Here is a 13012-nt window from a genome sequence, read left to right on the forward strand (position 1 = left end):
GAGCTTTTTATTGCGATTGCATCAATGTCTTTACTTCCTTAAAAACTTGAGAATTGGCATGTCACCCAATACTTTATCAAACTACCACAGATGTACGGTGGAGAGCAGACTGAATAGTTGCATCGTGTTTGAAACATATAAGATTATTAAGGATTTGGACATGCTCGAGGCAGGAAACATGTTCCCGATGTTGGGGGAGTCCAGAACCAGGGGCCACAGTTTAAGAATAAGGAGTAAGCCATTTAGAACGGAGACGAGGAAACATTTTTTCACACAGAGAGTGGTGAGTCTGTGGAATTCTCTGCCCCAGGAGGCAGGTTCTCTGGATGCTTTCAAGAGAGAGCTAGACAGAGCTTTTAAAGATATGGGTCAAGGGATATGGGGAGAAGTCAGGAACGGGGTATTGATTATGGATGATCAGCCATGATCACATTGAATGGCGGTGCTGGCTCAAGGGGCCGAATGGCCTACTCCTGCACCTATTGTCTATTGTCCTGGTTCTGCTGCCTCAAGAAAGCCACCAATATCAAAAGGCCCACACCACACTGGCCACACTCTGATCTGGCTGCTATAATCGGGAAGGTGGCACGGGAACTCAAGAACGGTTATCTCCAAGTTCAAGAAAAACATCCTCCCGTCAACCACTGGCTCTTTGATCCACCCTGCACAACCTTAATCTCACATCAAACTTAATATGGACTTTGTATAAGGTTGCACTACCTACTTTGGCTTGCACTATAATAGTCTGGTAAACTATTATAACTGATCATTTGTTTTATTAATGTTTATTGTATTATACTTGTGGCATTTAACATGCCTGTAAAGTTCCAGCATATAAGAATTTCATTTTTCTGAACAATGTGCATATGACATTTAAACATTTTTGAGTCTTGATGCAGAGTGTAGATTGTCCAATGAGGGCTGGAGCATTACTGAACCTTATCTTGAGGAATATGGCTAGTCAAGTGGACAGAGTGTAGAATTTTGAGATAATGATGGACTTGACCAGCTCTCTTCTCTCTAGGGGTGAGTGTCCTTCCACCTCAGCAGGGCTCAGCTTGAGCCCACGAGGCAACAGCCTCGCAGCAGCAACAACTTTATGTTAGAGGACCAATGTGCATGTATAACAAACTTTTTATGCCTGAATAAAGTAACCCATTTGTTCCCCACGTTTGGTGCCTCTACAGACTAGTAATAAAGGTCTTAAATTGGAGGACAGCCAATTTAATTAACATAAGGGAGCACTTGGCAGATAGACAGGGGGCATCTACTAGCAGGCAAATCTACATCTGCACGATGGGAAACATTCAAATGAGAAAGAGCAAAAATTCAATCCAACATGTTCCTCTCAGGGTAAAATCCAGGGGTAACAGAGGGAAGTCTAGATGTCAAGAGAAAGTAAGCGTTGGGTGAAGAGCAAAATTGTAACATATGGCACTGTAGGGAACTTACAATGGGCGAGGTATGGCAAAATATAAAAATAGTAGGAAAGCATTTAAAAAGGGAATTCTATGACTTCATGGCCATGGCTCTAAAAACTGATTGCTAACAAAATATTATCAATATATTTGAGCATTAATGTCTTTTATTATGCTACTTACGCACCAATAATTAAGCATTCTTTTTTGCACATGACTACATTTTGTGCTGGGAAATATCAAAATATATTGTTTAGTAGGAGCCAACATAATCGATATAGAATTAATAAGGCCAGGGTGGTGTTTAACATGCTCAGGAAGATCTGGAGCTCAAACACATTTCAATCAACACCAAAATACGCATCTTTAACTCAATTGTGAAACAGGTGATGCTATATGGATCAGAGAGACATGGAAAACAACAAAAACACACTACAAACAGGCTGCAAACATTCACTAACACCTGCCTTGGGAGAATACTTCTGGTGGAGAGACAAAGTAAGCAATGGGACCTATGGAAAAGAACCTGCCAGTAGCCCATTGACTTAAAAATTCAAAGGAGAAAATGGAGTTGGATTGGACACACCCTCAGGAAACCTATCACAAACATCACCTGGCAAGCCCCGAAATGAAATCCCCAAGGAAAAAGGAAAAGAGGTCGCCCCAGGAATAGCTAGAAAAGAGGTGTCCAGACAGAAATGCCTGAGAGTGGGCTCAACTTGGGAGATTGCGAAAGAACTGCCAACAACCGAGTGAGGTGGAGGACATTTGTCAATGGCCTATGCTCTCTAGAGGAGCAAAGGGCTTAAGAAGAAGATCATCGATATATCTATCAATAAATCCGTCGTTCATATACACTGAAATAATTCCATAAAATACTATTCCATTCTTTTTTGAAAGACACTAATATAAGAATCATTGACATACCTCTTCCTTAGAGTTTTCAGATTCCATCTTTAACGTTAAATACATTGCAATATGAGAAATGTTGCCGATATCCATTTGGAAATCCGCTCCGTCTTGACCCCATAAAAGTTTCACCAGATTGGTACCACTGGAAACTGGTCTATCATGTTCAATAGACATATCAGTTTGCCCTTGATCTTGGCTTAAGGTTTCAAATGTGAGTTTTACCTGTTAAGAGTTATATTAAAGAAAGGTTACAATTGTTCATAGCAAAGGACATTTAAAGTGAAATTGATGTTGATAAAAAGATAAATTAACTTATTCTTTTATTTTTTTTACTTAGTCACCAACTATATTTCCAATTGTGGACATTACAAAATGTAACAGCAAAGGTTATTTGGCACAAATTTTGATTTTCCCTTTGCTGAGGATTAATTAATTTGCTGCCATGAACTGCCTTAATTAAAAATATAGCAATATATACATGTAGCATTTATTCAAAAACAAACATTGAGTTTTATGATGAATTATGCCTCTGTCCCACATGGGCAACCTCCACCGCGACCTCTGGCGAGTTTGCCCGCGACCCATAGTTGCAGTAAGGTCACCACGAGGTTATAGTCACTCTCCTTCATGGTCGAGAGTGGTCTCCGCGTAGTCGAGGCTTCAGCTAGGTCGCTGCGTATTTTTCAAAATGTTAAAAATTGACCGCGAATAAAAATAGGTCGCCGTGGGAAAAATAGATATTTTTTTAGTCGTAGGTCTAATGGAAGCCGGTCATAGTAGGTTGTGATGCTAGTCGTATGTAGTCGAATGTAATAGCTCCGGGGGCCATGCAGGTGTTGCCCGCCAAGGAGGAGTGGCAGGAGGTGATGCCACAGGAGGTGATAGTGCAGGAGGAGGTAGCCCTGCATGAGAGACCTCTGGAGGAGGAGACCAGGGTGGTAGTACATGTCCCCACCACCACCCCATCCTTCACCGTCTCATTTGAAGGCAGCAAAGCAGCCCTTTCTCCTGTGTCTGACACAGCATCAGAGGCAGATCGCCCATTGGTGGTGAGGGAGGGCTGGAGGAAGGTTATGCCCTACACCTTCACCTGGCAGCAGGAGGGGGACCTTGAGGAATGGTTCCAGCAGAATGCCATCCTGTATGAAAAGGGAAATGAGGGGTATAGGGACAGGAACAAGAATGACATGCTTGCCATCCACTGCCCCACATGTGTGCTTAAAGTTCCATCTTTTGTCAAAGCCCAGCGCCACTCTCTTCCAGTCATCTGGTGTACTGGGACAGTCCATCACATCATCTCCATTCACCCATTGAGACCTCTTCTTGTGCTTCCTCTTCACCCTTGCTCTTCCCTTTCTGCCTTTCTTTAAAGGCAGCTGAAGCAAAAGGGCTACTGCAAACAGCATTAGTTGTATATTTACTAACATTCTCCAAACTAGTTCCTTCCTTGCTTGCATGGTGCAGAATGATTTAAAAAAAAACAAAAAAACCTGGGAGGCATTTTTTAGTGAAAAAAAAAAAAATGCAGACAGGACAGCATTTTATCAGGTGATCATTTGAGCTGTAGACACTCATCACTGGTCGTTGTTGGTTTTCAGTGTGGTCCTCCGAGGTGGAAGGGGGTCGTGCTCATTCACGGACCAATTTGTCAGAGACCATCCTCAAGTAAATCGTACATGGTCGAAGCCAGTCTTCAACATAGTCGAAGGAGGTATTCTTCATAGTCGAGGGAGGTCTTCAACATAGTTGTAGGAGGTCGTACACATAGTCGTGGAAGGTCGTAGGTCACCGTGACCTTGAATTTTTAAAAAAAGGTCGCCAGAGGTCGCCCACATGGGATAGGGGCTTTACTGTTTCACCCAAAATCTCAAACGCAATGCTTCATATTTCTTATTGACAATTTACCCGTCAATTCGAACTTTATTATTATACCACTACACATTTCCATGTCATTTAAAAATCCTGACTCCTACTGATGTTATTCTCAAATGAATACCATATTGAAATTGACAATCCACCTCTCAGTAGGAGAATTGAGTAGCATATTGATGAAAGCACAACTCAACAGATTGGATTTCCGATGTATTTACAACCCCACAAACTCCCAATGCTATTCGGTCAAAGAAGTTACATTGCTCGTGACTCTGGCTTCAGTCAAACCGCTGCCACTCACTTAACTCCTTAGGTTTTTTTTGCCCCTCTGCCTCTTCATGTCCCCCTCTACATTCTTTATTTAAAAAAAACCCGTTTCATCAATCAAGTGTCCTAGTCACCCCCTTCTAATCTCTTTTCTCCAGTGTCCGTTTTCTATATGTCTATTGGAGGAACATCTTGGAGCAATTAATTAATCATAATTGCTTAATATGTGAAAGATATAATTTAGTTTAAGACGAGTAGATTGGTAGAACAGAATGAACAGATTCGTGCAAGGTGAACATTGTATCTTAATAAGTGAACATTCTCTTTGAGTGAGCCTTGATTGAGCAATTTGACTTCGCAACAACTATAATAATAATGTGGATTATCACATGAGCCTTGGATAATTTTAACTTTCCTAAACCATAAATTAAGAGACAAGTTGTAGTTCCTAATATGTCTACTAATACTAAATCAATTTTTAGTGAATCTATACCTCAGCTTCAATCTAGAAAAAAATATTTATAAAATGGTGACGTTATTCTATTACTGTATGATGTCTGCTGCATAGTAACATAGAAAATAGGTACAGGAGTGGGCCATTCGGCCCTTCGAGCCTGCACCGCCATTCAATATGATCATGGCTGATCATCCAACTCAGTATCCTGTACGTGCCTTCTCTCCATACCCCCTGATCCCTTTAGCCACAAGGGCCACATTCGTAGTACAGGTGCACAACCTTTTATCCGAAGATCCAAATAACGAAAACCTCCGAATAGCGGACATTTTTTCGGTCCTTGAAGAAAGGTCCTTGAAAACGTTCACCGAGGGCGGCCCGCAGAGGTGACAGCGGAACCACCGGTCGGTCCTCGAAGAAAGGGGAACTAAATCCCCATTCATAAAAGAGAAGGTGAGGGTATATTGCGCGGGAGGGTTAATAATTGACAATATGCTGCTGCCTGCCCGCTGAGTTTTAAAGTTCCCACGGTAGACAGTGTATCGCGAGTCTTGCGTGGGAACTTTTTAACTCAGCGGGCAGGCAGCAGCAGATTGTCGCTCCCTTCAAATTCACCCCCACCTACACCCCACTGCTTCCCGGCCATGTGTGTGACCCCTTCCCTCCCCTCTCCAGCTCCCCGCCCATTGCACCGGCGCGGGGGCTTTGCACTGTCTTCACGTCGGCGATGCCAGTCACCGGAGACGTCAAGACCAACGGGACACCGACCCCCAGGCCCACTGCAAGCACGGAGATCCCAGAGACCCACAGCCAGCAGCAGCCCAGCCCCGTTCCAACTCCAGAGGAAAACTGCAAACTGGCCGGAGACGTCAGGACCACCAGAAACCGCTCCCCGATGGGCCGCTACGGCGACAAGTGGCAGTTCGCCCACAGCCCGAGCTGTGCCCCCTCATCGGGACACCGACCCCCAGGCCCACTGCAAGCACGGAGATCCCAGATCAGCAATTCCAGCCCAGCCCCGCTCCAACTCCAGAGGAACACGCTCCCCGTAGGGGCAGAAGTTGATGGTGTGCAAGGTACGTCTTGTTCTTGGGGTGGCGCAGCTCGGGCTGTGGGCGAACTGCCACTTGTCGCCGTAGCGGCCCATCGGGGAGCGGATTCCTCTGGAGTTGGAGGGGGAGGGGGGTATTGTGCTGTTTGATCGCCCCCTACTATCCCAGGGACAGGGAGACAGGACGTTCACCGAGGGCGGCCCGCAGAGGTGACAGCGGAACCTCCGGTCGGTCCTGGAAGAAAGGGGAACTAAATCCCCTTTATAAAAGAGAAGTGGAGGGTATATTGCCCGGGAGGGTATATCGCCTACCTGGAAGAAACCGGACATTTTTTCCAGGATGTCGGCTGCACACCAAAGCTCACGTTTGGCGCCAAACACACGTCGCCTCTGCTGCACACGGATATAAGAGTGTGAAAATGTCGCCTTTGGCCGCCTAAGGGCATGTAGCCCCGCTAAGGTGACATGAGTGCGAGAGGTGATTCAATGCTGCGGTCACATTTACAAATTCAGGAATTCATTCAACACACTGCATTTCATACAGACATTTATTCTGCAAGAAAAACTACATTGAAGACTCAAACTCGCGACCGAGGAACTGCCGGGATCAAGGCGCAAACTCGCGACCTTGCGGATATGAGCCGAGCACTCTACCACTGAGCCAGCCATTAAAATCTACGCTAAAAAATTTCCATTCCGAAGGCCGACAAATTCCGAATTGCGAAAAGTGTCTGGTCCCAAGGCTTTCGGATAAAAGGTTGTGCACCTGTAATAGCAATGTCACTTCCGCTTAGAGGGGTTGGGTTCAGCAGTTAAAGAATTACACACTTACAAGTAGAATTTTTTAATTTCATATACATCAAAATCTCTCATTTAAACCATGAAAGTGCCAATATAACTTCATAAATGTGAATGACTGTTCAATTTTACAAATGGTTGACAGTTAGTTATCTTCAAGAAAGAGGGGGGGGGGGGGCAAGCTTTCAACATACCAGAATTAGCCTTGATTTATTGTCCAACAGAATTTAAAAAATAAAATAAAAGCTTGTTAAATATAAATGCATATTTTAGGATCAGTACAAGTTTCACCTAAATAATTTAAACACACCTTATTTATTTATGCAAAAGATATTCTTATATGTTTTCCAAATTGGTAAAGCAATTAATCAGTCAAATATTTGTACAGATTGTCAGGTCATTTAAGAAACAAGCCCTAACCTCAGAAGCATTAAACAAATTGAAATGTAATCTGCCAACTAGAAAGAATGTCAAATTTAAATCAAGGTTGATAGTAATGCTTTAGCAGGATGTAACATAATCTAGGCCCTAGAGTATTAATTACATTCATAATATGTCCCGCTTTCGTTATCCAATCATTCAATTTCTATGATATTACTGATAAACAATAACCCACATATGACAATTAATTTATCCATGAAAGGGTTGAAGTTTCAAAGTTCATTAAACCATTAATGAATAAATCAAGAGCTGTTCTGTACAATTTGACTCAAAGAACCAATGTATTCATTTATCCTTAATGTATTAATAATTAATCCTTGGTACACAAAAATGCTGGAGAAACTCAGCAGGTGCAGCAGCATCCATGGAGCGAAGGAGATAGGCAACGTTTTGGGCCGAAACCCTTCTTCAGACTGATGTAACTTATCCTTGTTCTATTAAAGAGTAGCTTTCATTGCTGAGGCAGGTTAAAAATACTAAAGCAAAATTCAAAATTAATGAGTTGAATTCCCGTAGCTTCACTTGTAGACTAATTGAAAATAATCTTCTGTTGCATATATATTTGACTTGCGATTTTCATCTCCTTCATCCCTCATCATTATTTTTTGTCTTTGCTTATTGTTAACAATGACAACAGATGTGATCTTTTATGTTCCTTTCATTTAAATCTCTCAATCCTCTAACCATTCTTTGATACAATTATGACTGTTTGCACACTGCTGAAAAATGCAGCATTATCTTCAAACGTCTATCTCTCTCCCCAAAGATTCTTCTAACCAGACAGAGCAGGTCATTGTGACCATATGACATTTCCAAAGTTAATTGTGCCTTTTCCTGAATGTTGAAGGAGCATCAACAAGGATGGGGAAACTGGGTATATTGACAAGGCAGAACGGTCTTTAAAAATTACTCTGGCATCAGTCTGTGTGAAATTCTTCAAAAATAACACTTGAAGAAATATACAAAAATACAGCTGCAACAAATGTCTGCACAGTTTGAGATACTTCAAAGGATTGATTCCACTGCCAGATTTCAAAGAGGAGAATTAAATTTGACATTTCACTCAACATAATTAATGGTTTTTAAATGTTAACAGAAGCATTAATGACAGTATTAACTGTCTTATTGAAAGGAACCAGTAAATAGCAGTGCTGGTATTAGTTTCATATAATCACTTGTAAAAATCAACAAAAAGCATCAACTATAACATGTTCTGCATCCAGAATGCAGGTAAACAGTATAACTATAGTTTGCACAGATATTCCAATAATACACCTTTTTTAATAGTGATCCTTAAATAAAAAGGACCACACCAAAGAATAACAAAATCAAATGAAATAAACTTCCTAATTTAATGATGACATAAATGATCTCTGGTTACAACCTTTAATTCTGAGATGTCATTTTGCAAATGCTTAATTTGCAGTTAACTTTCCAATGACAGTAAGTAATAATATTTTTTTTGTTCAGGATTTGTTTAAAAAAAGAATCTACCATTATGACTGACTAAAGTAAATTGTCCAAAATAAAAAGATGCTAGAGTTTAAATGCAAACAATAATATCCATGGAAAACTGGCCCTCAGGCTTAGGATGGCACAGTGGCGTGGCTAGTACTGCTGCTGCCTCACCTGGCGCTGTCTGCGAATGTCACATATTTGCCAAGTGCCCAAGTTTCTTCGAAAAGTCGAGTCCATCCACTGGCTCTGAGAATCGCCGACTCCTCCACCCCCCCCCCCCCCCCGTCACATGGGAAGGATTGATTGCATTGGGGAAACGGGGCCCAGCGGGGTAGGGAGGGGACAGGGGTTATGGAGGGAGGGAGGGAGTGACCGAGGGTAGGGAATGACTGAGGGTAGGGGAAAGGAGAAGGAGGGAGAGGTGAAGGAGGGAGTGGAGGACGTGAGGGGAGAGAAGAGGGAGGGTGAAGAGGAGGGGGATGGAGTGTTGGGGGATGAGGGGAAATAAGCCACGCCTGCGCAGTTGGGGGCTATGGGCGAGTGGTGGAATATTGCGTTGGGCGAACGGGTTACGTTGGAGGAACGGGTGATGGGGGTGATTGGCTCCGGGGGGGCGCCTGTCTCCGAGGTGAACGCCAGCGCCGCGTTCGGGGACCAGCCCTCCCTTGTGACGCCGCGACCTCTCCCCCACCCCCGCGTTGGGGGACGGGGCCCAACGGGTCCCCTTGGTCCAGTACTACAATAAAAGGGATGGCACACACAGAAATACGACACTGTAGTAAAACAATTTTCAAATTGTGTTATTTCAAAACGATAAACTCACTGGGGTAGATTTTTGTCTTGACTATATGGCTGGAATCCAATTGAATGAATTGTGCTCTAGACAATAGACAATAGGTGCAGGAGTAGGCCATTCGGACCCTCGAGCCAGCACCGTCATTCAATGTGATCATGGCTGATCATCCCCAATCAGTTCCCCGTTCCTGCCTTCTCCCCATATCCCCTGACTTCGCAATTTTTAAGAGCCCTATCTAGCTCTCTCTTGAAAGCATCCAGAGAACTGGCCTCACTGTCCTCTGAGGCAGAGAATTCCACAGACTCACCACTCTCTGTGAGAAAAAGTGTTTCCTTGTCTCCGTTTTAAATGGCTTACCCCTTACTGTTAAACTGTGGCCCCTGGTTCTGGACTCCCCCAACTCATTGATCTTTATTATAGCAATATCAATGGAATGAAAACCTGACATGTTCTATAACTAATGCACAGCCAATCTACAGTGCCCTCCATAATGTTTGGGACAAAGACCCATCATTTATTTATTTGCCTCCGTACACCACAATTTGAGGTTTGTAATAGAAAAAAAAAATCACATGTGGTTAAAGTGCACATTGTCTATTTTAATAATGACCATTTTTATACATTTTGGTTTCACCATGCAGAAATCTCAGCAGTGTTTATGCAAAGTCCGCCCCCCATTTCAGGGCACCATAATGTTTGGGACACAGCAATCTCATGTGAATGAAAGTAGTCATGTTTAGTATTTTGTTGCATATCCTTTGCATGCAATGACTACTTGAAGTCTGCGATTCATGGACATCACCAGTTGCTGGGTGTCTTCTCTGGTGATGCTCTGCCAGCCCTATATCGCAGCCATCTTTAGTTTATGCTTGTTTTGAGGGCTAGTCCCCTTCATTTTTCTCTTCAACATTTAAAAAGCATGCTCAATTGGGTTCAGATCGGGTGATTGATTTGGCCACTCAAGAATTGACCATTTTTTAGCTTTGAAAAATTCCTTTGTTGCTTTAGCAATATGTTTGGGATTATTGTCTTGCTGTAGAATGAACCGCCTTCCAATGAGTTTTGAGGCATTTGTTTGAACTTGAGCAGATAGGATGAGTCTATACACTTCAGAATTCATTATGTTACAACCATTAACAGTTGTATCATCAATGGAGATAAGTGAGCCAGTACCTTCAGCAGCCATACATGCCCAGGCCATAACACCCCCACAACGGTGTTTCACAGATGAGGTGGTATGCTTTGGATCTGGGGTTGTTCCTTCTCTCCTCCATACTTTGCTCTTGCCATCACTCTGATATGCTAATCTTCGTTTCATCTGTCCACTAGACCTTTTTCCAGAACAGTGGTTGCTCTTTTAAGTACTTCCTTTCTTTATTATAGAGATAATTCTTCTGTCATCAGCAGTGGAGGTCTTCCTTGGCCTGCCGGTTCCTTTGTAATTAGTAAGCTCACCAGTGCTCTCTTTCTTCTTAATGATGTTCCAAACAGTTGATTTTAGTAAGCCTAAGATATGGCTGATGTCTCTTACAATTTTATTCTTGTTTCTCAGTCTCATTAAGGTTTCTTCGACTTTCATTGCCACAACTTTGGTTCTCATGTTGATAAACAGCAATAAATGTTTCCAAATGTGATGGAAAGACTGGAGGAAAGACGAGGTGCTGGGAGCTCTCTTATACTTGCATTAAGGTGGCAATTAAACACACCTGAGCAATTACAAACACCTGTGAAGCCATGAGTCCCAAACATTATGGTGCCCTGAAATTGGGGGGGGGGGGGGGGGGGGGGGAACTATGTATAAACACACCTTACATTTCTACATGGTTGAACCAAAATGTATACAAAATGGCCTTTAATAAAATCTGACAATGTTAATTTTAACCACATGTGATTTTTTTTCTATTACAAATCTCAATTTGTGGAGTACAGAGGCAAGTAAATAAATGATGTGTCTTTGTCCCAAACATTATAGAGGGCACTGTACTTCAGATTACTGCTAAGGCCATGTAGACAAATGTTTTATCTATTTCATTATTGACATCTAGGAATAAAGTAGAAATAGTATTCATAACAAAGAAGCAACATTTTAATCTTACATTCTTGGTTCAAAAATATACCTGAGTTGGACCTGGAGTACAAGATAAAACACGTTCAATGTTCTCAGTGGTAACTTCCACATCATTCACAGCAATTAGAACATCACCTGATGGAGAGAAGATCATGGTATTACTTGTATCACATTAACAGAAATTTGTGCTCTTTCAGGTCAATCAAATGTTAATTTAATTTTTGATTATCGTTTCCCCAAATAGGGTTCTTAACAGACCTCATTATTTTTAGATAATACACAATATAGTAATCCGTAGATCCCTTAATATCCCATTTTGAATTATTTACTAGGAAACTATCATGAAACCAATTAATAATCTAAAAATAACACCAAAGTATAACATAGGTGTATAACATAACTTTCCCAAATGCTTTCAATTGGTTGGATCCAGCTCGTCATTGGCAGAAACACAGGATTAGATAAGATGATCATCTTAGTCAAAAAGTGATGTATAAACTGGAAAAAAGTGAAGTGCTATGGGTGACAGATTGACTCAAGGTAAAGGCAATTATTCGGAGAGGAGCAAGATAAAATGTTTATGCCGAGATCAATTTGATTCATTGGAGAAAAACTAATAATCCAGCACCTTCAGACTTTGGTGGTGCTGAGGAAATATTATACAAATAGAACCGCTTGGATAGTGACTTTTATACAAGCTAGGTAAATTGCAAAAGAAAAGTTTAAAGTTTTCCTGAACCGAAATAAAGTGCAAACAGACAGATACACACAGGCAAAGATGAATCAAAACATGGAGGCCTGAACCGGAACCTGCTTAGCTTAGGTTATTGTTTGGGGCAATTATAGCACTGGAGGAAATTGTATTTGATATGGCTTTGTGTTGAAGAATGGGAAGCTGAATAAGGGGCCTCTTCTTAGGCCATCTGCTCTGTCTCTATGGCACATTTTTGAGCTCTGAATGTGACATAAAGGTGAAGAGTTATGGTTTGTTATGCTAGGTTTGAGACAGAATTCAAGGCTGAGAGATGATAGACTGCAGTTAGCTTTGGCTGTGTAAAATAATAATGAGTATGATAAGGAATAAGATGTAAGAGAAGGAATAGTTGCTTTGAGAAATAATTAGATTGAGGGAGTTGTTTATAGAAGGTTGAAGCAGATGGAATTCTGACGTAATGGTCTGAGACGTACCTTGTGTTCTGCCTGGTACATGAGATTGCAAATCCTGCTTCCCCATAACAGGAAAGGCACCAAACTCATATTAACTAAATTGACAGATTTACGACCCATGTATCTTTGGATGGGAAATGGAAATGTGCGTTTTGAACTTAGAAACTGTAATTCAGCAAACTTATATAATTAATGTTTTAAAGACATAGGTAATGGTATTTCAAAATGTGTAAAATTATAGTAACACCAATTATGAAATGTATTGTCTTAGTAGAAAGGTACACTTTAGACTTATAGAAATTGTTTAGAT

General features: G+C 41.7%; 1 protein-coding gene across 4 annotated transcripts in view; it reads right to left on the bottom strand.

The window, feature by feature from the left end:
- intu (inturned planar cell polarity protein) overlaps window positions 1-13012 on the bottom strand; it is a 66945-nt gene that overhangs the window by 32845 nt on the left and 21088 nt on the right. For 3 of the 4 annotated variants that reach the window (XM_033014863.1, XM_033014783.1, XM_033014720.1), the window contains exons 3-4: window positions 11585-11670; window positions 2346-2552 (exon numbers count right to left, since the gene is read on the bottom strand). In XM_033014863.1, the coding sequence (XP_032870754.1) occupies window positions 2346-2552; window positions 11585-11670 (293 nt within the window). The remainder of the gene's footprint in view (window positions 1-2345; window positions 2553-11584; window positions 11671-13012) is intronic. The other variant, XM_033014944.1, reaches the window with a different exon arrangement.

Source organism: Amblyraja radiata, chromosome 1 (assembly GCF_010909765.2).
Source record: "Amblyraja radiata isolate CabotCenter1 chromosome 1, sAmbRad1.1.pri, whole genome shotgun sequence".
NCBI lineage: Eukaryota > Metazoa > Chordata > Chondrichthyes > Rajiformes > Rajidae > Amblyraja > Amblyraja radiata.